At 39.1% G+C, this 24,351-nt stretch overlaps 2 protein-coding genes across 2 annotated transcripts; both read right to left on the bottom strand.

The window, feature by feature from the left end:
* Positions 1–16,517: 16,517 nt before the first annotated feature.
* On the bottom strand, positions 16,518–18,966 carry LOC133726503 (uncharacterized). The gene is made up of 6 exons (XM_062154057.1): positions 18,853–18,966; positions 18,687–18,731; positions 18,552–18,599; positions 17,191–17,383; positions 17,025–17,108; positions 16,518–16,902 (listed from the first exon to the last, which is right to left on the bottom strand). Exons 1-6 carry the CDS (start codon positions 18,913–18,915, stop codon positions 16,856–16,858), a joined length of 480 nt encoding a protein of 159 aa, XP_062010041.1. The 5' UTR covers positions 18,916–18,966; the 3' UTR covers positions 16,518–16,855.
* A 2,937-nt stretch (positions 18,967–21,903) lies between these two features.
* LOC133706480 (vegetative cell wall protein gp1-like) lies at positions 21,904–24,165 on the bottom strand. Its single transcript, XM_062132019.1, has 6 exons — positions 24,042–24,165; positions 23,893–23,937; positions 23,751–23,798; positions 23,210–23,635; positions 22,459–22,669; positions 21,904–22,365 (listed from the first exon to the last, which is right to left on the bottom strand). Exons 1-6 carry the CDS (start codon positions 24,093–24,095, stop codon positions 22,172–22,174), a joined length of 978 nt encoding a protein of 325 aa, XP_061988003.1. The 5' UTR covers positions 24,096–24,165; the 3' UTR covers positions 21,904–22,171.
* Between the last annotated feature and the right edge of the window lie 186 nt (positions 24,166–24,351).

Here is a 24,351-nt window from a genome sequence, read left to right on the forward strand (position 1 = left end):
GGCCAACAGAAAAAGTCGTCTTTGAGGACATACAAAGTACTTATTTTAGAAAGGAAACAGAACCTCGCACTCCGGGTACACCCACCTTTTAAGGACAAATACACACCTTTATTCTAACAAAGCCTAGAAAACTCAGAAGCACTTTAAATAAATATAACAACCTGGCCCTTAGACTTTGCGACCCAACTAAAATTAAGCAAAATTTGGGTTAGAGGATGACAGAACATCTTCCACTCCCCTAACTAAAGAGGCCCAAAGCCCAAACGTCAGAATCCAGGCCACCCAAGTGCACTCCACAGCCCAGAACGGGGCCCAAATGGCCCAAACAGATATTGCTAAGGGCACCCCGCCCCGTTTCAGGTCATCACCGCCACCGATCCGCAAGCCGCCGCCGCCGCCGCATACTCCGACTCCACTGGCGAAGGCGCTAGCCCCGCAATCCAAGATATCCCGGACAACCCCCGTGCAGACTGGCGACGTCGGTGCGCTCTGTCCCCCAAATCTACCATCAACCCCGAAGCAGCAAAAAGCCCTGCCACCTCCACAGATAGTCATCCTTGCAAAACTCCCTGTCCAAGGCGGTACACCAATCGCCCTATCGAAAGCAGCAAGAAGAAAAAGAAAGTTAGCCATAAGGCTAGCAAAAGCCATGACCATTGAAATTTGGGAATTTTGAGTATTTTGTCGAAGGAGGGAGGCGAACGATAAACCCTAGCAGAGCGCTAGGTTGGATTACAACATTTAAAAAAAAAAAAGATCCATATCTTTTGTTTTGGCCAAAAAATAAAATAAAAAACACACGGAAACCAGATCATAATCATTATACTTTATATTCATATTTATGTTTGTTCTGGGTAATTATCCGAATGACATGAGTAATGTGAAAATTGAGAGGCAGTAACCGTAAATCAAAAGGCTTATCACAAGTACCAAATGAGCATGCAAAAGTTATAAGCAAAATAGTAAAAATACCGTTTGGAGTAAATGGCATAAATTTAAATTTGGGTCCTTGACCCATAGCCCCAAAATGAGCAAAAATTATCTCATTTACCCCACCAACATATTTTTGTTCCCACCTACCCAATTTAACACCAAATGATCATTTTGCCCTTAAATCAATTAATTAATTACATCCACGGCCACTCTATCTCTCTCCTCCTCCGATCCGATCCGATCCGATCTCTCTCTCCCCTCCCCATCCAAAACCCGATTCCGGTGCCGGACATATCCAGCCACGCTCGAATAGTGCCTCGCTTAGCCCCACCACAGATCAGTCCTCTCCGGCGAGATTCCCCGGAGCATCTCCAACTTGCCTTTCCTCCAGATCCTCAAAGTCATCGAAAAGAAGCTCACCGGCCTGCTCCCTTTGTCGATCTCCAGTCTTACCACAGCATCGATCGGCTCGGAATCGTCTTGTAGAAAATGTACGGACAGATAGCTAGCCTCGCTGGTCCTCATGTACTGCCCCAAGTAAAGCTGCGCGACGCGATCTCACCGATCTTCGATCGCCGGAGACCGGACTCGACAAGCTTTGGACGGTTTTATTTCTGGAATTTCCAGAGCTGCGTGTAGACCTTGAAGGCGTTGTAGAAGTAGGCGTCGTACTCTTGCCTGAACAGAGACGAAGATTCGAAATTAACCATATTTGTGAATCGATTTTGAAGAAGAAGAAGAAATTAATGGGAGACTGGGAGTACCTTTGCGGTGGTAAACTGTCCTTATTGAGACTTGGTTTCGATTTCAGAGTCGGATTTGGATTTGGACACTGAAACTCTGAAAGCGGTGCTGGAGTTGGGGTTGAGAGTTGAGACAGAGACTCAAAGCGAGAGTAAGAGAAAATTAAGCATTGCTGGAATTGGATAGGGTTGCTGTAGATGTCTATTAGTGGGCAATAGACGTCTATTGGGGAGTAATAGACGTCTATTGGGGAGCAATAGATGTTATGAATTGATATAATCTCCTCGATTTTTTTTCTTTAATTAAAGTTTTATTTGTCTAATTTTAGGAAGATTAGTTCTCATTCCGGCAAATGAAAGTTCTATTAGTGGGCAATAGACGTCTATTGGGGGGCAATAGAGGTTTATTACCCCTCTATTGGGGGGCAATAGACGTCTATTAGGGGCAATAGATGTTTTCAGAAAATTCTATTGGGGGGCAATAGACGTCTATTACCCCTCTATTGGGGGGCAATAGACGTCTATTAGGGGCAATAGATGTTTTCAGAAAATTCTGGTGGGTAGCGGTCGGTGACCGGATTCCGGCGAAAGTTGGCCGGATTTCGGCAACCGGTGACCGGATTCCGGCAAAGTCTCCTATGGTTTCTCTCTCTTCCATTTTCTCTCTCTTTCTCTCTCTAAGTAACAAAGGGGTGAGGGTAAAATGGTATTAAAAAAAAATTAAAAACAAAAAAAAAATCTTAATGGGGTATTAGGGAATACCTCCTTAGAGTGTTTTTGGTAAGAGGGAATTGAAAAAACTTAATGGGGTAAGTGGGAAAAAATTCCCAAAAAATGGGGTAAATGGACAAAACCCCTTTAAATTTTTACTGTGATGTACGGTAACTTTCTTTTTTCTCTCTCTCTCCTCCCTCCCGTGGTTCTATCTTTCTCTGTTTCTCTCTCTTCTGCAACTCTCTCTCTCTCCTGCGTTTCTTTATCATCCGGCCACCAACAGGCGAGCTGCAGGCCTCCACCAACGCGTCTCCTCCTCCTCTTGAAGTCTGAGGCGGTGGTTTGTAGCTATTTGGCCGGAGAAGAAAGAAACTCCGACTACAAGTTACTGTAGCAACGGTCAACGCTGATTTCCGCCCACTTCTGGCCACAAACCCAGGTCCATTAGAAGCACCTTGAGCCACTCTTCATGCTATCCAAGTTTCATAACCCAGATCGAAGTGTGGAGGAAGAAATCATAATTGGAAAATTTCACTGTACTTCAGATTGCTTAATTGTTCAGCCACTTAGAGGTATTTTCTGACTTTGCCACAGTTGAGAAAGTTGTTGGAAATGTTGAGACGGTGTTGTACATAAAATTTGGTAGCCATCGGAGGTGGTGGCCGGTGGCACGTGAAGCCCACGCGCTGCCACTGTAGGTGGCAGTGGAGGTGCGTAGGGGCTATTTTGTGACTTCGATTTTTAGCCTATTAAATCCTATAATTATTGTAGAGTATGTATATGAAGTTTGGTGAAGATTGGAGGAGTTTTGAATCGATTATGAATTTCCGAATATTTAGAATTTCGGTTATCAATTTACGAGAATCCGACCGTCGGATTTCTCTTGATTTTTCCTGGAAATTTTAGATCGACAAATCAATTTTTTTGGTGAAATTTGGATGGAATCTAATAAGGATTGAAGGATTTGGGGATTAGTGGAGAAATTTAGAAATTCGGATTATGATTATCACAAATTTAATTCCCGTTTCGTACTTAGTTATTTATAAAAGTTATATTTGTACAGGGCGACGTACCGAACTACTGCTCGACGAAGAAACTCGTATGCGTGATCGCCTAAATAGTACGGCGTGTGGACTTTTATTTTGAAATAATTATGCATGCAAATATTTTTCACGAAATAATATTTTATTTATTATCATTTTATTACCGAGCATATTATTCTTTGGGTTATAATTTTGGCATTAATTTTTCCATATGACTTTTGAATATGAAATTGTTATGCTCGGATTTGGATTCATGATTTGCTTTCGAGAATATGATTTAATTTTCGGAGATTTATTATGCTTTATCTCAATTATGATTTGAGAAATGGATTTGTGTTACTATTTCCTGGACATTGGACTTCCAATGATTTATCTCCGATATATATATATATATATATTATTTAATTTTATGAGTAGTTGATTTTGGAAGAATTACTTTTTGAAGATATTTCTGGAATTTTATGTAATATTTATATTCACCTGATTTGAGATTTTGGAGGATATTCGAAAATGAGATTTTCGACGGAATATTAGTTATATCATAATTCTCACGTATTTTGGATGAATTTGAGAAGATGTTTTTGGCGTGTGGGACACGTTGATGATATATTTGATTTACTGTGAGAATTTGGGGAAGCTTTATGGATTTACTGGTTTTCGAATATTTTTCTGATGTTATACGTTGGGTGATTATTTGTCATGCTAGCATTGAGTCCGCCTATGTGGCGACGTGATGGGATCACAGAAGCCTGTCCGCCTATGTGGCGCTGGTTACTGTCTTAGTGACACTAATGCTGAAGCCCAGTATCCTAATCGCTACACTTAGTGGAGTATGGGAGTACTTTAGCCTGAGAGGCTGTCACCCGAGCCTGGGAGGCTCACTTATATGGCCATCGTCTTCCCTCCCCCATCTCTGTTTTGTTATTTTGGCTAGCGGGGCTAGTTTGCTTGATTATTTAAATTTCAATTATATTATCTGCATGCATCGAGTTTTATTCTAATTAAATGTGGGAAAGTATTAAAATTTTGTTCAATTAAATTATATCTTTTATTTATTTTTATCCACTCAGTCTAACGTGTATTTCAATTACTTTCCCCTGGGCCCTTTGGTTTCAAATGCCCAGTTTGCAGGCGAGATTAGTTGAGGTCGGACGTACATGGAGTTGAGGCATAGTTGTCACTGGTTCCGCATTGTAGAATATGTCTGTTCTTTATCCTCATTATATTTATTTTAGAATTGTTCTGATAACATACGAGATTTATTTAATGTGAGAATGAAGTTGTTGGTATTTAGGGAGCAGGATGGCTCCAGGAGTATAAGGATGGTTGCTTAGAAGTGTGGTCTTAATTCTTTTCAAGTTAGGGTTGTCCATTTTTAGGGAAAGTTTTGTTGAATTTTCTCGAAAATGGGCCCCGCAGGACCACCTTGGATTTCAGGGTGAAATTCAGGGGCGGGTCCTGTCAGTTGGTATCAAAGCCTTAGGTTGTCAGATTCTGTAGACTTGTTTATATCATGTTACCTTATATGCTTGATATTACTCAGTACCTCTCGAGTGATGGCCCGATTGCAGCGCTTCCCCATCATATACTCTTCGGTGCTGATGTATTTATCAAGTGTGTAAGGTACATGTTCAGTTGGTTTCCTTCAGGTACTATGCCTCCTGTACGCCGACCTCATAGGGAATTTACTGCGTATCAGATCGTTTACATGTCTTGCACTTTTTTTTTCTGGTGATGCTAGAGTAAGAGTACTCTACATGTTTGAGTTGTGCTAAGAAATGTGATTCGAGGAAATATTGTGATTATTTCTTCCTCAATGCCAACAACTTTATTGGGACATGGTTTATGGTGCGCTATCGGATTTTTATTGTGCGATTAATTGTCAGAGATGAGCGACCACTGTTTTTGGGCTATCTCTAGATACTATAACTATTTTGGAAATTAGGATTGTTGATGGAAATGGAATTGGTGATAATGATGGTTCTGACTTTGAACCAAGTTTCGAAAAAAGTGTTTTGTAATGTGATCGATTACTAAGTAACATTTGAAATATTACTGGAAGTTGTTGAAGATTCTTTGAGAATTTCAATGTTGAAAACCAATCGTAGGGAAATCTAGATTGAAATTTCTCCAATTGGACACTGTATGTCGGAGTCATGTACGTATCTCCCTCCAGTAGACAACGGAGAAAATTAATTAAATATTTTAATTTTTTATGGCAAGATGCCGTGTTTTCGGTTGATCACTGATGATAGTAATGAGAAGTGAAAGTGATGACAGTAAATGGGAGTTGTAAGTAGAATGAAATTTTCAAAATTTATCATATTTGGGTTGTTGACCTGACCAAAGTGTATAGGCATAATTTTCTTTGAGGTGAAAGGAATTGATTCCAAGTACACAGACCTATAAATTGGTCTTCTTAAATTTTGGATTGTAATGTATATGAAGACGGACAAAGAGTTGTCTTTTGAAGTTGATATGTGGTAGAAATTCGAGGAATCGGAAGGATGATTAAAGTTTTACAATAAAGTTTAGCTTGAATTTCTTTAAGGAAAAATCGAGAGAAATCCGACGGTCGGATTCTCGTAAATTGATAACTGAAATTCTAAATATTCGGAAATTCATAATCGATTCAAAACTCCTCCAATCTTCACCAAACTTCATATACATACTCTATAAAAATTATAGGATTTAATAAGCTAAAAATCGAAGTCAGAAAATAGCCCCTACGCGCCTCCACCCGCCACCTACAGTGACAGCGCGTGGACTTCACGCTCCACCGGCCACCACCTCCGATGGCTACCAAATTTCATGTACAACACAGTCTCAATATTTCCAACAACTTTCTCAACTGTGGAAAAGTAAGAAAAATCCTCTAAGTGGCCGAACAATTAAGCAATCTGAAGCACAGTGAAATTTTCCAATTATGATTTCTTCCTCCACGATTCGATCTGGGTTATGAAACTTGGAGAACATGAAGAATGGCTCAAGGCGCTTCAAATGGACCTGGGTTTGTGGCCGGAAATCGGCGTTGACCATTTTGCTACAGTAACTTGCAGTCGGAGTTTCTTTCTTCTCCTGCTAAATAGTTGCAAACCACCGCAGCAGACTTCAAGGGGAGGAGGAGACGCGTTGGTGGAGGCCTGTAGCTCGCCTGTTAGTGGCCGGATGATGAAGAAAGGCAGGAGAGAGAGAGTTGCAGAAGAGAGAGAAAGAGAGAAAGATAGAACCACAGGAGGGAGGAGAGAGAGAGAAAAGAAAGTTACCGTGTAGCACAGTAGAAATTTAAATTTATCATGATGATGATAAGACTCTCCGCGGGAGTCTCCTCTGCTATTGCCTTTTGTTTCCCGGCCTGAACAGAGGTTGTCCTGCTCCGGGTAGTTTGCTGCAAAACACAATAAGGAATAAGAGCGGGAAAATCAAGACAAGGAAAAGGAATGGTGAAGAAAGACAAAAACTTACTGTTGCCCCAGGCTCGTGGATTTGTATCCCTGGATGCGATGAGCGAGAAGGTAGAATAGGTCGCGGGGGTTGTGTTGCAGGGTTGGAGAAGTGCTCAAGAATCTCGCTGTCCTCCGGACCAGGACTACTCATGCCACGAAAGATTAGGGCGAAGAGTTTGTCATATGGCAGGTCCCAACAATTCACGGACACTTCTTTCCACCAATCAGCATAATCATCGTCGACATCGTTGAGGGGGTACAGCATTCTGACCCTAGGGGGAATCACTATCAAAGTAAACTGATTCTGAAAGGGGGCAGACTCAGGCGGGGCTAATCTCTACCAAAAGGTGTAGTAATTGGCAGAATCAACCAGAGGCCAGGGTACCAACTGGGCCAACCCAAATTGGCGAGCAAAGTGGTTAGGGGCATAGAGCTCGTAGCTTACGCGGTCGGTGGTAAGACAAATATCCAAGCAGGAGATGGCCCGACGAAAGGCCAGGAGGGCTCTTTCGCTATGATCCCGTCCACTAGGCAGAAAGCCATCATCAATGGGAGGAGGGAATCGCCTAGAAAGGACTATTTTTGGGTCCGGCATCTCTTTCAGCAAGTACAAGTAAATAAAACACTCGGAGTAGGGTGGAGCTCGATACCTTACGTTGCGGCAAAGCCAATTCCCCAAAAGGGAATCAACTGGAGGATCCTTTGGAATATCATCTCGACAAAAGCGAGGGGAATAAATCGGTAGCCAAAAGGCAAGGATCCAGAAAGGGCCACTAATGTCGGTATCGAATGGGCACATTACAGCTTTATAAAGGGAGCGATATAACGCACCCAATACAGGTTGCCCAAGGCCAACGCAAATACTATTGTAGAGAGCAGTGGCTAGAGAATTCCAGGGCCCAGTAGGTTTGTTGGAAGAAGTGCAAAAGATAAATTTGCAAAACCAGAATTCCAGGAATGCGATACCTCCTGTGTGGTCACGCTGGGTGCAGTAATAGTCGCACCAGAATGGGTAGGATTTGCTGCGATGGCCCCAACCAGCCATATCCATTCTCAAAGGAAATTGAATGCCATCAAACTGACCATGCACATAGGGGTCAAAGTCAATGGGCAACCCCGTGATGGTAAGAACATCCAGCAGAGTTATGCTCATCTGCCCGAACGTGAAATCGAATGTATTGCTGGAGGTGTTCCAGAAGCAAAGAGCGGCGGCTAGCGATGTAGGGCTGGTATTATGGGAAAGACAGAAGCATAGATCGATGGTTTGGGTAATACCCACCGCATCCCAACTTTCTCGCTCGGACCTCCTGATACCAAACATTTTCCTCAGAAGCGATGGTAGGCCAGAAACCCACTTTCCTCCTTGGCCCCCAACTGCTAAAATCACCGGGCACCTGCAGAAGAGCCGCTATGGGACGGCGGATGGGAAGCCCATAATAGGCCATAGCATCATCTGGCAAACGATCGCGAGGTCTGGGACCCAGACTCGCTTGATTATCACCTCCACCAAAGCCCATCAGTCGACTTCTCTCCTCTCCGGTTTGACTTCTGCGTCGAACACCCATGTTAGTCCGCCAGGTGAATGCGGCTTTCTCAGTGATTTCATCTGCCTGATCGATAACGAATGGTTTCTTGAGTGCCATTTCTGGGTTTGTTCGGAAATGGAAGACGAAGTTTGGAGGAAAGAGAGAACTTGAAACAGTTTGCTTCTGGGTTTCTCCGGAAAAGCAAGATAGAAGAAAAGCCTCCAAGAGAATCTGGCCAAGAGAGATGCGGTCTTGCTACTGGACGCTACCACGGCCATGAAAGTGATCAAAAATATGCTCAAAATGGTCAACTCAATTATCATGCGTGTGGCTTTCATGGCTCTGGACGTTGTCATGCATATCATCAATTAAGCCATGGCCAACGTAATTATCAATTAAGTTGTGGCCTTTGAAAGCCAATCTGTGGCTTTATTGGTCAATTCAACTTCAAATTCTTCACCAATGTTTCGGAGTCATGCGGTGGCTTTGATATATGTGGAAAAAACGTCTACAACCCACGTTGCATGAATTGCCAGAATAAATATTCTAGTGGACAATTTGTCATTCGCGACCGTAAATTTGAGTAGCATCAATACAAGTTAACTCTTGTTTACAGTTATCCAGTTCCAAATTTCTTACCAAAGAAATGTGTCTATGATGGTACTAAACAATCCATAGAGGCGTCTCAATATGATGCCTGGAAAGAGTATAGAGGCAAACAAATATTTGATATGCCACTCTTTGGTGACTCTAAATATGATCTCAAACTCAAACTCAAGGAAATTTTGATACATCGGAGCTTGGAGTGAAGCATAAATTGCCTCCCCCGTGATCTTGTAGAAAGCAAACCGTCATCTACTAAGAGGAAATTGAACATCAAGATGAGGAGCTGAAGTGATGGAACAGAGACTCAAACTCAAGGAAATTTCTTCTTACTCGGATCTGCTTCGAGGAGATTTCTCCTCAAAGAAATATTGAAGAAACATTTTAAAGGTCTTGGGTCCTCATTAAATCAAGCTCAAGGAGAAAGTCAGTGAGTGTTCAAGAAGAACATTTTCGCCAAGCTCAAAGAGATTTCTCCTCACTCAGATCTCTCTTGAGAAGATTTCTCCTTACTCAGATCTTCCTTAAAGGAAATAGTCAGAAAATGTTCGCAAAGAAAATTTGTTCGCAAGGAACACTTCTCCACTACACCTTGATTTGTGGCTCAGATATTTTTGGAGATTAATTTATTAGTTGGGCCAGTGAGTGGCTATAGTTGATAATTAATTAATCATTATTCCATCTTGAGAATTGCATCTGAGGTGGCGGTGAAGAGATGGCATTGCACCTTTTCCTACAACCGCAGGGCCAGCGTAGTGGCCTGATGTTTTTTTTAAACATGATTAAAACCCATGCGGTTTTAGATGCTAAAGTTGCAGCAAGTATGGTGGTTTCACTTGGTCACATGTGATGATGTCTATAGTCATGATTCAATCATCCTCTTCAGCATAAGACTCGCGAAGGATTAAATGACAACAAACAGTTTGCTATTCTGCATCATATTTCGCCAAGTACTGTAGGCCTTGATCAAACTTGATCTAGCCAGCGAAGCGGCTCCAACACCTACATTTGAGAAAATCAACAGAGAGCCAGCGAATAAGGCAGATACTTGCTGCTATACACATGGCGAAGCTACCACCAAGGAAGAGAAGGATCCTCATTCGCGATCAAAAGCAGTCTCCTTCGCATGGGGGACACGCTAAAGTTCTGATCTCCTACAACCTGCCCAAGTTTCACCAATTCACTGCATACCAGACATCAGATACATGGGGGGCAATAAAGTTGGCAAAGAAAGCGTCAGTTCATGACAAAGGCAATTCAGATTGTGGCATTCAAGCTTTATGGCCTATTTAGAGGCCTATCTGGAATCAGTTAAGAAATTTCAGTCAAGCCAATAAAAGTGGCTTTAGAGCAACGACATTATAAGAACAGCCCTGATTCAAGACCTCTTCAGTCAAGACGAAGACCTTTGACTTCGAGGTCTTGGGGGGCAATGTTTGAACCCAAAAGCATTGATTCCATTAGTGCTCCATCATGATTTGTTTAAGGCCAACCACTTTGGCCTGGCAGCCTATATATAGAGGCTACGACGAAGTAACAAGACACAGCCAATTTTCATCAACTAATCTCTATGACTACTCAAGTCTCTCCGGAGAACCCCTCTATTTCTCTTACCGGTGATCACACTCCAGTCCTAGTCTTCTTAGGAGCTGACTGTCAGTGCCACCAAACCCTCTGTTAAAGTGCTTCGGTCCTAGTCTCATCGAGAGCCGACTGTAGTACCGCGACCACAACGGTTATGGAACCCGCCAAGCAAGGGTAACGCCCTCGCAAACCAGCCGAGCTAAAGTCACGCTTTAACAAGTTTTCCCCACTTCCCAGTGATTTTCTCTCTGCTCGATCTACGACGTCGAGTATCGATTGTGTGATTTTGAACAAGAAGATAGCATTCTCGCCAAGCTCAAGGAGAAAGCCAGCGAAGCCTTCGCGAGGAACATTTCGCGAAGAACATTTCTCCTCACTCAGATCTTCCTTGAGAAGATTTCTCCTCACTCGAATTTCCCTTAAGCCAATCGATTATGTAATTTTGAAGAAGCTTAGCAAAAGTCCTCACCACGAGGCACAAAGAATCCCGCGACGAGGTTGGTGCTCTCCTCGTCCACAATCGCTCGAAAGAAGTCAGGTCAAGGGACACCCCCGACGACCGCACCTGAACGGTGCTGGCACGCCCACGCAAGAAAAGAGACTGTTTACCAGCTCAAGAAAAACTGGAGCCAAACAGTGGTCATTCCAAATAAAATTCAAACGTCATCAGCCAATCAGATGAAGTTTGAAAATGTTGAGAATCGACCCTTCTCACCCTATGCTAGCTGTGCCTATGCAGTGGCTGGGACCATGGATATGACCGACAGTAGCTAGAATGGTCAAAAGGTTTAGGGTTATAGTGATGTTATGGTACTAGTTCAGTATTCCCTGTTATGTTTAGATTCGGTGAATTTGACAATTTGTCCCGTTCATAAGAGAAAAAAAAAAATTAAAGAAGACCAAATGATAAGATGAAGAAGAGAGAGAAGAGAGAGAAATAAATGAAGAAAGTTCATTAGTTTTGTATATGTAAAATAGAAAAATATATTTATTTCATATTCATGTCATCATTGATCTTCATCATTGAATATCATAAAATCCAATCACCAAAAACTTGGGTAACAAAGTGTGTAATTCTTGTGATGCTGTTGAACGCAATACTTCATTGAATGGAAGAATCTTGATCAAAATACTAATTGCCTATTGAATAGATGATTGGGGAAGTAGCTGGAAAACCATTAGGTACATTTTCTCGCATCTCTCTCACATCCTTATTATTTACATATATCCGTAACTGCTTAGCAATACTATTACTACTGCTACAACCTAATTACTCGCTCTACAACCTAATACTATTACTATTGCACATTATAGGATCCCAACAATACGAGAGAAAGAAATTGGACTTCTCTTGGATAAATGTATCACTTTAAAATAAGTCCTTGTACTTTATATTATTAAAAGTTCAATAAAAATTCAATACAACTTTTGATTGCCCAACTAAAAGAAAAAATTACCCAACATGTTACCTGGTCATTTGAACCAATTTATGCCTTGCAGCAAAAAAAATTAAAAATTAAAAAGTAATACCTCAACTATGCCTCTTTCCTTTGGATTTTCTAGGACTAACTATTTTCATGTATGTATTTGTTTATCTTTAGCAAATACATACTGTATTTGTTTGAACTTAATTAATTGAAATTACGCCTCTATTTTTCTAATAAATTGGTTATGTTATTCTTTAATTTCCATAGTTGAGACCTAAAATTATTTGATACAAGCCTTTATTTGTAAAGTAGGAAGGAACACTAAAAATGAAGAAGAAGAAAAATGCAAGTTATAATTTTTGCCTTGGGTCTCACTTATGATTGGGATAGCCTTTGGTTAAAAGGATGGAGCCAATACGTTGTCATCGTGGTGGGGGAGCTGGTGCTAGAGCTGGTGGAGGTGTCAGCTTGGGAAGGTACCTGAACGTGGGTTATACGACAATCATGCTCAGAAAAATCATTTTAGTTAATTGCCTATATGACTGTTCATTATTGTATAATCAAAAATCAATTTATTCAGTTACTGGACTCCAGTATCTCTGAAAATGCGGTTTATGGGTTTTTAAGTTGATCCAGATGCTTACCAATAAGAAAGAAAGAAAGAATTTTCTTTTATCATCAAAAAAAAAAAAAAAAAGAAAGAAAGAAAAAAAAAGATCAGTGCACTGGAAAATCATAGAAATAGATGTTACTAGGTAGTTGACCCGCGCGACACTATGTGGTTGGTTTCTTTTTATTTAAATTTATGCATATTACAAATAACATATTATTAACAATTGCTGTCAAAGGTCTTAGTTAAAAAAATTGTTAAAATCAGAACAGCGCTAACTAGATACATCAAGTATATGTAACAACAAAGCATAAGGGCTTTTGACACCATTAAAAAAGAATAGAGTAGTTTTTCAAATAACTCATAAAGGCTGAATCCCCACATCTCAGTGGTAACAATTGAGGGAACCCAAGAGGTTCACATTCATCTTCTAGGGGAAAAGCTTCATCTCTTGTCTCTGCTACAAGCCTTTCAATTGCATTTGATGATCATTCCAATCTGAAGTCAGAGGTACACTCTTGTTAACTGAATGTTGAGGAGCTACATATGGTGCAGATTGTCCTTTAGCAACGTGTAACTTCGGAAAAGAATGATCTAGTAGGAAAAATGGGTCGAACACTATAAATATGATATTTGAAAGACATAATCTTGGCAAACAGGTTCAGTACATACTATAGAAGCATAGGTCTGCTTCTGGGGCTCTCAAATAGGTTCCTCAACAGATGAAGGCATATGTTCTTGTACAACATTCACTGCACTTTGAAATGAACCATTAGACAACTTTGCAGCAAGATCGCCCATGATATTCTCATATTTGACACCCTACTGCAACCGTTGCTCTGTCATAGCCATAGTTACCAACGGGAACATTTTCATTATTATAATGTACCACGTAGTCTCTAGCATGAGTTATAATATGAGTTTCTCCACTCGTGAATAATTAGCCATTGCAACCCATGAGCTCCATAAAATGATCAATAAATGGCAAACACTAAATTTTACATATGTTAAAATGAATGCAAAAGACTGATCAGGAGGTAGGGGCAAGGAAGTGAAAAAGAAATTGGACTTCTAAGAGCAAGTTCACCCGTGGGTCACTAGGTCACCTACTATTCACTATTTTTTATGTATATTTTCACTCTCTGGATTACGGACACAGTGTATTTCGTACCCTGGGTCACCCTAGGTCACTTTCTAGGTCACCCTGGTGACCTACAAGCTGACCTGGTGACTCAGATCTTATTGAAAACTGTGCCCGTGACCCAGAGAGTGGAAATAAACACTAAAAAACAGTGAATAGTAGGTGACCTGGTGACCTAATGGGTGAACTTGCTCTAAGAGAACTTGGATCTGTCGTTGTGGGTGGTCATGTCACTTGCGCATCTTCCCCAGTTACCGGAAGTAATCCGGTGGCACACATTTGCAGCTGGTAGCACGTAGTGCAGCCATGCAGGCCCTCATGCACGTCCTCTTCCTCAAATGCCTTGTCAATGGAATGCAATCTGCCCACCAAAAAAACACCAAATTTTCTACTTGCTTCTCGTTCATTTTCTTGAGAGGGGTTAGGTCATCTCCAATAAGAGGACTATATGGTAACCTATAGCCCTTTTTGTTATAATATGGGCTCCAACAAGAGAAGGGCCAAAGGTGAAGAGGGGGGTGGAGAGAGCTACATTTAGCCCTATGGGTGGCCCTTTAGCCCTTGGTGGGACCCACGGAAATCAGCCCAATTAAGGGGTGTGGTGCAATGCATGGTTTGATCCAATGACCAATAATTAATAACATTTGCAATCCAACGGTATGTAATTAAACATAACTTAATATTATATATATATATATATATATATATATATATATATATATATATATATATATATATATTATATTTTATAAAGATGAATTTTAGTTATATAAATTAGTTTCTTTTAAGTGCATGTATTTTTTTAATTTATTTATTTTGTATCATGTTAATGAAGTTTATGTAATATTTATTTATGTAATATTTTGTATCATTCAATCGGGAATCTACATATTTGCTTCCGAAATGGCACGTGGCAAACATCTATTCAAAAATGTTATCAATAATACAACATAAATACCTCATCCAAATATACATCTTAAAAATTAATTTTTTCCTCAACAATTAATTTTAGTCTAAATTATAATATTATTAAAATAAAATAAAATCATACAAATTAGAAAACATAATGTAAAATCATAAAATACTTGAAAGGGCTAAAATTTAGCCATCCCTTACTGGAGATGATTCACTTGTTCATGAATAAACAATAATATTTATGGGGGCTAAATTATAGCCCTGGACCCAATATAGCCCCTCCTTACTGGAGATGGCCTTAGAACTTATCTTGTGTTGCCCTGCTGCTGTTTATTTTTGTCTATCGTATTAATTATAAAACTGGGTCACCAGAATGCCCGGTGTAACTTCTCCCATGATATTTCTTAATTACTTAGTTAGTATTGCTTAATTCTATATATTTATTAAAAAAATAAGCATATATAAATATATTATACTAATTAAAAAATATATTGAGGTACATGAGATTCAATACACTAATTTGTGATGATTTAACTATTCACAATCTTATTATTTGAGTCACGATGTTCTTACAGTTGTGGAGATTGGATTGAGCGATGGAATGTTAGCGTCATTGTCACCATAAAAAAATCAGTGATGTTGTCCCATAAACCTCGATGAGTTCATTTCTTACCTCGATAATATGACAATAACTCATGATACGACCTATATTGTATATACATGGATAAATGGTTTTTCAATGATGGAACACACTATGCAATAAAACTTTGACAATGCAAATTCTATAGTATATCCTTATGATAAAGAGAAGTTAATTATATGTGTATATCCATATCGGCTTCACCTTGAGCGTCGGCTTGGGCTTCGCTCTTGTGCCCATGCTAAACACCATAGGGAAGATATTCTTGAGAATGGCATTAGCAACAATCGATTGGAATGTATATGTGTACATCAGTACATGTCTTATATAGTGGTGTAGTAGTCTCTAACCTTGTTACTGGAAATGGTGGAGTCATCAGCACTTCACCGGGAGTTGATGCCTAAAATCGCACACAGAGATATTTAATGCACATGTAGTTTGACCATCTAGCCCTAATTTAAAGTTGTATACAATCCTCTATGAAAATGTACCTTCGACTCCTTGGCCTTTCTATTTTCAAACTCATCAATTGAAACCTATAAAGACAGAATGCCATCTATATAATTTTTAATGTATGAAAGTGAAAGTATCCAAAGAGAAAGTACACGTGTTTACCTGTGTACACACATACATAACTAATGGAGGAGTTATACATTTGTAGTAACTAAGAGCATCTTTAGCAATACTAGCCATTTTTCAGTCAAATTTTAGCCAAAATAATTAAAAAGTTATTTTGGCTAGTCACTTTAGAAATACGTCTACATCAGTTCTCTCTATTTTAACTAATTTTGAATTTATATTATTTACTAAATGAATAAAAAATATTTTAAATTCATTTGTAAATTACACAAAATGACTTAAAGAGAATGTTTTAAATTTATAAAAATAATAGGAAGCCTCATCTTACTCTCTATATTTAGGAGCGAGATAGGTAAAAGTTAAAATAGAGAGTCACTTTGAAGTCTGATGCAACTGTTAAAACTGATAAAAAGCTGAACATGCTCTCTAAAATAACTAAGGAGTCAAGATAAAGAGTTTGCTAAAGATGCTCTAAGATAATGGTGAAGAAGAGAAAGAACAAAGTTCAGAAGATCATTAACTAAGATAATTAATACGTCATGTTTTTTTTTCTTCACTCTCTTTAAATTATATGCGGGCAATTACATTATGAATTATTATAGAAAATTCAATATGAAAGGAGTTAGAACTAGAATCACAATAGAAAAATTATACAGATTTTATTTTTTGAGTTTGTATAATAATTTTCTAAAGAAACGGTTGGAAATTATCTACTCTATTGCATTTCAAGTCAAGAAAATTGATCTTGAAGAATGTCTTTATGATATAGCGTTTAATATTATTCTTAACTTGATGAAATATATAGGGTTTGAAAAAACGAGTCTAGCTATTTTATTTCAAGGGCGTTGTATGACTTGTATTCTTATTTGAGTGTAGCAGGGGCCACATGTTTCCCTTTGCGGCCAGAAGGCTAGGTCCGGGTGGAACACATTTGCAGTGGGTCGCAACATATCATGCATGCTCCCTTGGACGGTTTCTGCATGCTACACTCATGCAATCTGCATGCCCCATTAATTGAATTAGCAAATGAAATAACATTTTTTTTTTTAGAACAAATGAAATAGCATTTCGATGGATATATTAAACCCATGAGAAGGAATGAAGGATACGTTATATTTACCAATTAAAGATATAGTTCGGGGCCTTAATGGTGTAAAATTGGGTGGCGGCTGGAAGTCTTGATGGTAGGGGGCGGGCTTGATTGCTGCAACAGGAGTGGGTGCGTCAACAAAAGGGGATGGAACCAATAAGTTGTCGTCTTGAAGTAAGGGGAGCTGAAATCTTACTTTTACCAACGTCTTCTCCTTCTTTCTCCGGTGGTGGTGGGGGTGCCTTTTTTGAAGGTGGTGGCACATTTGGCATCGGATTTTGCGGCACTTTCGGGGTCGGATTCGGCGGCGTCTCTGGCTTAGGTTTAGGGAGGATGTTCCAGATCCAGTCGATAAAATTCTGAAGATTAGTTTTCTCGTCATCGTAAACCTAAAAAGACAATAATATTAATGGACTCTAATCGACCATATATATATAGGGAATTAACTGAAATTAATGATAAGAAATATTTTTTTTTAGAAGAACTAATGATAAGAATATAAGAATAACAACAATGACATTAGTAATAATTGATTGGAGTCGATTGAAAAATATCTTCACTTTTCAAGTTTAAGAAGGTCCCCTCTTGATCCTCTATATATATATATACATATCCTATCCAGAGCGATGCCTCGCTTTGAAATTTTAGAGCGAGGTTAGGGTTTAGGGTCACTTTTCGGTCGCATATCCACATCTCGACCGTTCAGTTTTTATGTACTAATGTATAGATCATCTCTGCAAAATTTCAGCCAAATTAATGATCTTTAAGGCATTGATAACTGCCTTAAAGCTAGTACGGTTCAGGTTGGACATATTCAGTTCGTCCATTGGTTTAAGCGAGTTAGAGACCTTAAAGACCATCAATTTGGCTGAAATTTTGCAGAGATGATCTATACATTAGTGCCTAAAAACTGATCGGTCGAGATGTGGATATGCGACCGAAAAGTGACCCTAAACCCTAACCTCGCTCTGAAATTTCAAAGCGAGGCATCGCTCTGGATAGGATCTGTATAAACAGGGGCGGCCCTGAGGGTGTGCAAGCTGTGCCGCTGCACAAGGCTTCTGAAAATTGGAGGCCTCCGATTTCGAGTTTCAAATACGTATATGTAGGTATAAGTCAATATATTGAATTTAGTTCCCAAAACAACTACAAAAGCAAGTGTATGTAGTGCAGCTGGTAGGATGGCAAATGCGCGTGCGCCTTCATTCCCTTTGTTACAGTTTCGAGTCGTGGGCTCAGTTTTTTAATCTTCCTTTCTTCTTTTTCCTTCCCTTATTTTTTTTTTTACTTTTCATTTCCCTTATTTTTTTTTATTTTCTCCTTTTCTTTTTTAATCTTCCTTTCTTCTTTTTTCTACTTTTTTTCTTTCTTTCTTTTTTTACTTTCCAATTTTATTATACCCATTCATTTTTTTTAAGTTATTATGCAACGAACATAAGGACTCGGTCAAATTTTCGCACTAGGTCTCTGAATTCTCAGAACGGGCCCTGTATATATATACATACATACATACATCATTACATGTCTAATATAGTGATGTCATAGTACGTCGCTAACCTTATTTAGAGGAAGTGGTGGAGTTTGCACGTTGCCGTGAATCAATGCCTGAAATGGCACATAGATGTTCAAAACGCATGTAGTATCAACAACCCTAATTGAAAGTTACATATCATCATATATATGGAAATGTACCTTCGGCTTCTTGGCATTTTCATTCTCAAACTCATAAGCTGAAACCTACAAAGACAGGATGCCATCGAGATATTATTGAACATATGAAGTGAAAGTACTAAAAAGAAAGTGCACATGTTTATCTGCGTACACACACACACATGCATATAACTAACGGATGAGTCACCTTCGTAATAACTAAGAAAATGGTGAAGAAGAGGAAGAACAGAGTTCTGAAGACCATTATCATACTCTTTCAATAGCTAGAAATCGAACAGTAGCATAAGATTGTATTTGCAGTAGCAAAAAAATCGGATGTGGTATAAATAGTGCCGAAATTAGGTATTCCTTGCATAAGCACTACCAGTGGTTATGTTCCTATAGTCATATAGATGCATGTGGATATCACATGGCGTGCGTTGAACCCTTTAGTCAAAATTAGCTTAATTAGACCTCACGAAAAGAGAAGGCATTTGCAGGAATTTCGAAGCAATTAGCATATATAGGACCTAGAATTGAAAGGTATCATAAGACAATGCTCGAATTGGTCAAAAAGAAAACTTGCATATTCAAGTTCAGTTCTTTTTAAGTAGAGCAAATGCCTAAAGGCCCATCCTCGATAGATTGAGAAAAGAAAAGGCCGGGCAGTAGAAAAAAGAGGGAGTAGGTCACTTGTTCACTTATAGTGATTCAATATCAAATTGTTTTCGGCTCTTTAAAGAAAAAGAATCAACCTATAATCAAATGTACGACTAAAGTATGCAGGAATGGATTTAGATAATATTGAATAATTATGTATTTATGAAATACATAAAAGTTGAAGTAAAATGTTTATATACATTAATGTCGACAATGCAAAGCCGCAAACACATAAAAGATTAATGTTTAACAAAAAAAAACATTGATTAAAGTTTGAACCTTACAAAAGAAAAGGTTAATGTTTGAAAAAGCATGTATGTGGCAAGGAAAGAAACTTCACAAATAGCAAATGCTGCATTATTTACTATCTCATCTTGACGCCAAGGAAAAGTGCATGCAATTGGGATGCGCTTCATGTTTGAAGAGATGATGTTTTCCTGGTGGTGAAGTTGGTTGTTGATGCCTCCTGGTCTCGACGAAGAAGTATACGTTCCAAGCTCCATGAATAGTTTTAGTTGCAAAATTAATTTTGAATACCTTCACTCATTCACTTAGTTAAAGGTGAAGTAGTGTTAGATTAAATTTCAAATGTGTGAACCGTTGGCCAAATCACTGAACCAAAATTGCCCGTTCGGTTTGGCTTTATCACGAAAATCGAAAGGTTGGACTACAAATTGCGTCAATTTATTGATTCAAAACACCAGCTCTAATTTGTGATATTGAACCACATCAGTAACGGTCTCCAATATGGTATGGAAACTATGGTGTGGACCCACTTTAGAGCCCATAGAAAAAGGCTTTAGGCCCGTCTATTAACAAAATTCATGGAGATAAAAATTACTGTCCAATGGGCCAAAGTCCGGTTTCTCTGTAAATATGTTTTATGGGTTTGTAAATTGGTCCAGACTACCAATAGAAAGAAAGAAAGAAAGCAAAAATAAACAAGAGATGAGTTCACTGGGAAATTGTAGATACTAGTTGCTAAGCCCCCAAGTTACCGCGGGTTGATTTTTGCCTTAATTGTTTGGTTTGGCTGAGACTAAAAACGAAATGATTTTTGAGAGAGAGAGAGATCCCGCAAAATATAGGGGCAAAATCGTTCCATTACTATTCATTGAATAGTAGTGAACAATATTTTGGATTTACATTTTAATATAGAGTATAATATAATATATATATATATTATTGAATAAATGAAAGTCTTTCAGTCTTAACCAAACCACTAAATGCCTGCATTGTCTTTCCACTTTGTCATCTTAGATACTCATTGTTTTCAAATGCTTTCAACATTGAGGTTTCTTCTTCTCAACCCACCTTAAAAAAACGACCTTGTAATAAAGTTTTTAAAATTTTAGGTCACTCCAACCATTACTAATTGATTTTGATTGTGAAACTCGTATTACTCTATCACCTTGGACTGAAAGAAAAGAAAGACACAAAAATGTACATATAAATTACGGTCTAATATGGTCAAGGGCCAGTATGTCTGTAATTAGGATTTATAGGTCTGTAAGTTGGTTCGGGTGCTCACGTGTAGAAAGTAAGAAAACAAATTGTACACACTAGCTGATATGTCACTACATTTTGGCACTAAGCTGGGGCCCGTAGGAATACCCGGGTACCAGGCCACGGATCGGGTTCACATCCCACCATGATGGTGCACGTCAGGGACGACACCCTGGGCACAAAGGGGTTCGGACCTGATCAACACAGTTCATCTAAATACACACCAGAAAGCTGATATGGCTACAAAGGGACAATATGCGTCCCACATCGAAGATAAGGGAAACTCCTTTCCCATGCTCGAGTATTAAGGCATCAGCACAACCACCTTTTACGGGTAATAACTCATTTATCTACTATTACTCGATTCACTTACATATTGGTATCTTACTCAGGCATCGGAGAGGCGTAAACCGTCCTGTACGGTTTACCCCTCTAACGTTGTGTTCTTGGTATAGGATTTAGGAGTCGGATCGGTACTCCAGGTGGTATAGCATTCTGTGTGAGGTACCCGGAGAAAGCCACCAAAAACACAAATATATACATGATATTATTTGTTGCTAACATTTTGATGGAATACTGAATGCATAGATCCTATTTATTGAAAGACTCTGGATTAGCTGGAAAACCATTACATTTTATCGCATCTCTGTCTTACATAATTATTCATTTTATCTTTCGTTGCTTAGTAGTACTACACACTACAAGCGTCCAACAAAAAGAGAAAGAAATTGGTACTACTGTAAGGGCACTTTGGTGTTTCGCTCTAGATCCCAGGCTGTTCACCTTAGGGAAGATCTTCCCGAGAAATTTCGTCATCATAAACCTAAAAAGACAATGATACAATTAGTGAACTCCAACTGACGAAGAGGTATATAGGGAGTCAACTGAAACTAATGATAAAAATATAAGAACAACAACAATAAAACAATGACATTAGCAACAATCGATTGGAATGTATATATATGTGTACATCAGTAGAGTCCTATATAATGATGTAGTAGTCTCTAACCTTATTTATTGGAAGCGCTGTCTGAAATTGGTGTCTTGAAATCACACACATGGATGTTTAAAATGTATGTAGTATTACAATGCCTAAAAAAAAGTCGATATATATTCTTATATTATCAATAGAAAACATCGGATAAAAAAGTCACAAATAAGGATATGTGAGTATCGTATACAACTTAAATTAGGGAGATTTTACCTTTTGAGTTTTTTATAATAATAAAAAAAAAAAGTGAGGGTTGCTCTTATGCACTTCAATTCATGATAATTGAGCTTGAGGAATATTATGATATTGCGCTTAAAAGATTGAAGAATGTCTTTTATGATATAGCTTTTAATATTATTGTTTATAGCGTTTACAAAACGCGGTTAGCTATTTTATTTGAAGGGCAATTGTAGCCGGGGACACATGTTCTTGGGTTGAGGCCGTAAGGTCCGGGTGGAACTGGAACACATTCGTAGTGGTCACAACACATCATCATGCATGACTCCATGCACTCTTCCTCATTTGGATCGAACACACACCTCTGATAACACTTCCTTTTGCAATCTGCATGCCCCATTAATTGATGAATTAATTAGCAAATGAAATAGCATCTCTCCATGGATATATAAAACCCATGAGAAGGATATGTTTATTTACCATATGTAGATATAGTTGGGCGCTTTGGTGGTGGAAAATTGTGTGGCCATGGCTGGACACCGGGATTGGTTGCTGGAGAGGGCGGAGTCAAGCTGTCATTTGGAGGTGGGGGAGCGACGGATACTTCTGGTGGTGGTGCGGGAGCTGGTGTCTCATTAACGTTATCTTGAGGTGCTGGAGGTGGTGAAGGGGAGTCAGGTGGTGATGGTCCCTGAACGTGGGTTAAACATCAAGATCAGGTCATGATTAGAAAAATCACTATAATTACTCGCATATATGACTATTGTATCATGAAAAATAAATTAATCCTTTGTATACACCAATTCAAGTGGTAGAGACCGTATTTGAGAGTTGATTAGGAAAAAAAGATAAAGCTAAAGAACAATAGAGTGAATAGACCAAGAAAAGTTTAGCTGATTTATAGAGCAACTCCAACAGCTTCCCTATAATTTTTGTATAATAGGGAAGCAAAAGTTAAAGCTTTACCATCTTTTTCTTTTCCAACTCCAACAGATTCCCTATTTTACAACAATATCTAAAATCTCCATATTCTTCCTTAAATATTTAGAGATTGCTGTAAATATAGGGAATTTGGTTTTCTCTTTCCTCACTTTCCATAAAATATGAATAGTTATAGAAAAGAGGCTCATTTTTCCCTAAAGTAGAGAAAAATCAAAATATGGGGAAGCTGCAGTAGTCAATAGTATGTCCTTATGATAAAGAGAAGAGTTAATAGTACGTATATCCGTACCACATCATTCGGCGACGGAGGCAGAGCATCCAGTGGTGGAGACTTGGGAGGCGGAGCATCCGAAGGCGGAGACCTAGGGGGCGGAGCATTCGGCGGAGAAGACTTGGGTGCATTCGGTGGAGGAGACTTGGGTGACGGAGCATTCGGTGGCGGAGACTTAGGCGGCGGCGGAGACTTAGACGGCGAAGGAGACTTGGGCGGCGGCGGAGATTTTGAAGGCGGAGACTTCGACGGTGGTGGCTTTGACGGCGGTGTCTTCGACGGCGACGGCGGTGGCTTCGTCCTTGGAGTTGGCTTCGGCACCGGCGTTGGCTTCGGCACCGGAGTTGGCTTCGGCATTAGAGTTGGCTTCGGCAAAAAGCGCTTCGAGATCAAGTGGATCTCGTTACTGATGATATTCCCAAGAATCTTCTCGTCATCGTAAACCTAAAAAGACATGATATCAATGAACTCCAATCAACCAAATATATATATATATATATATATATATATGGGTGCATTAGTACATGTCTTATATAGTGATGTAGTACTAGTCTCTAACTTTGTTTACTAGAAGTGGTGGAGACCGCACGTTGCCGGGAGTTGGTGCCTGAAATCACACATAGATGGTTAAAATGCATGTAGTATTAGCGTCACTAATTTAAAGTTAAGTATGATCTACACACACACACCACGTAATATACCTTTGGCTTCTTGGCCTTTTCGTTCTCAAACTCACCAGCTGAAACCTACAAAGACAGGATGCCATCAAAATATTACTGAATATATGAAAGTACTAAAGAGAAAGTGCACGTATCTGTCTACACACACATATAAGTAATTAATTAGTTACCTTGGTAGTAACTAAGAGAACGGCGAAGAGGAGGCGAAGAGTTTTAAAGACCATTATTGTACTCTATCCCAGCTAAAAGCTAGGAATCGAACAATAGCATATGATTATATTTGCAGTAGAACAAAATCGAATGTGGTATAAATAGTGTCGAGATTAGGTACTTCTTTGAATAAGCACTATCAATGGTTCTGTTATTCATATAGATGCATGTGGATATCACATGGCATGCATTGAACCGTATAGTCAAAATTAGCTTAAATGGACTTGACATAAAGAAAAGGCATTTTGTAGGTGTATTGAAGTAATTAGC

This window comes from Rosa rugosa, chromosome 1, assembly GCF_958449725.1.
Source record: "Rosa rugosa chromosome 1, drRosRugo1.1, whole genome shotgun sequence".
Taxonomy (NCBI): Eukaryota; Viridiplantae; Streptophyta; class Magnoliopsida; order Rosales; family Rosaceae; genus Rosa; species Rosa rugosa.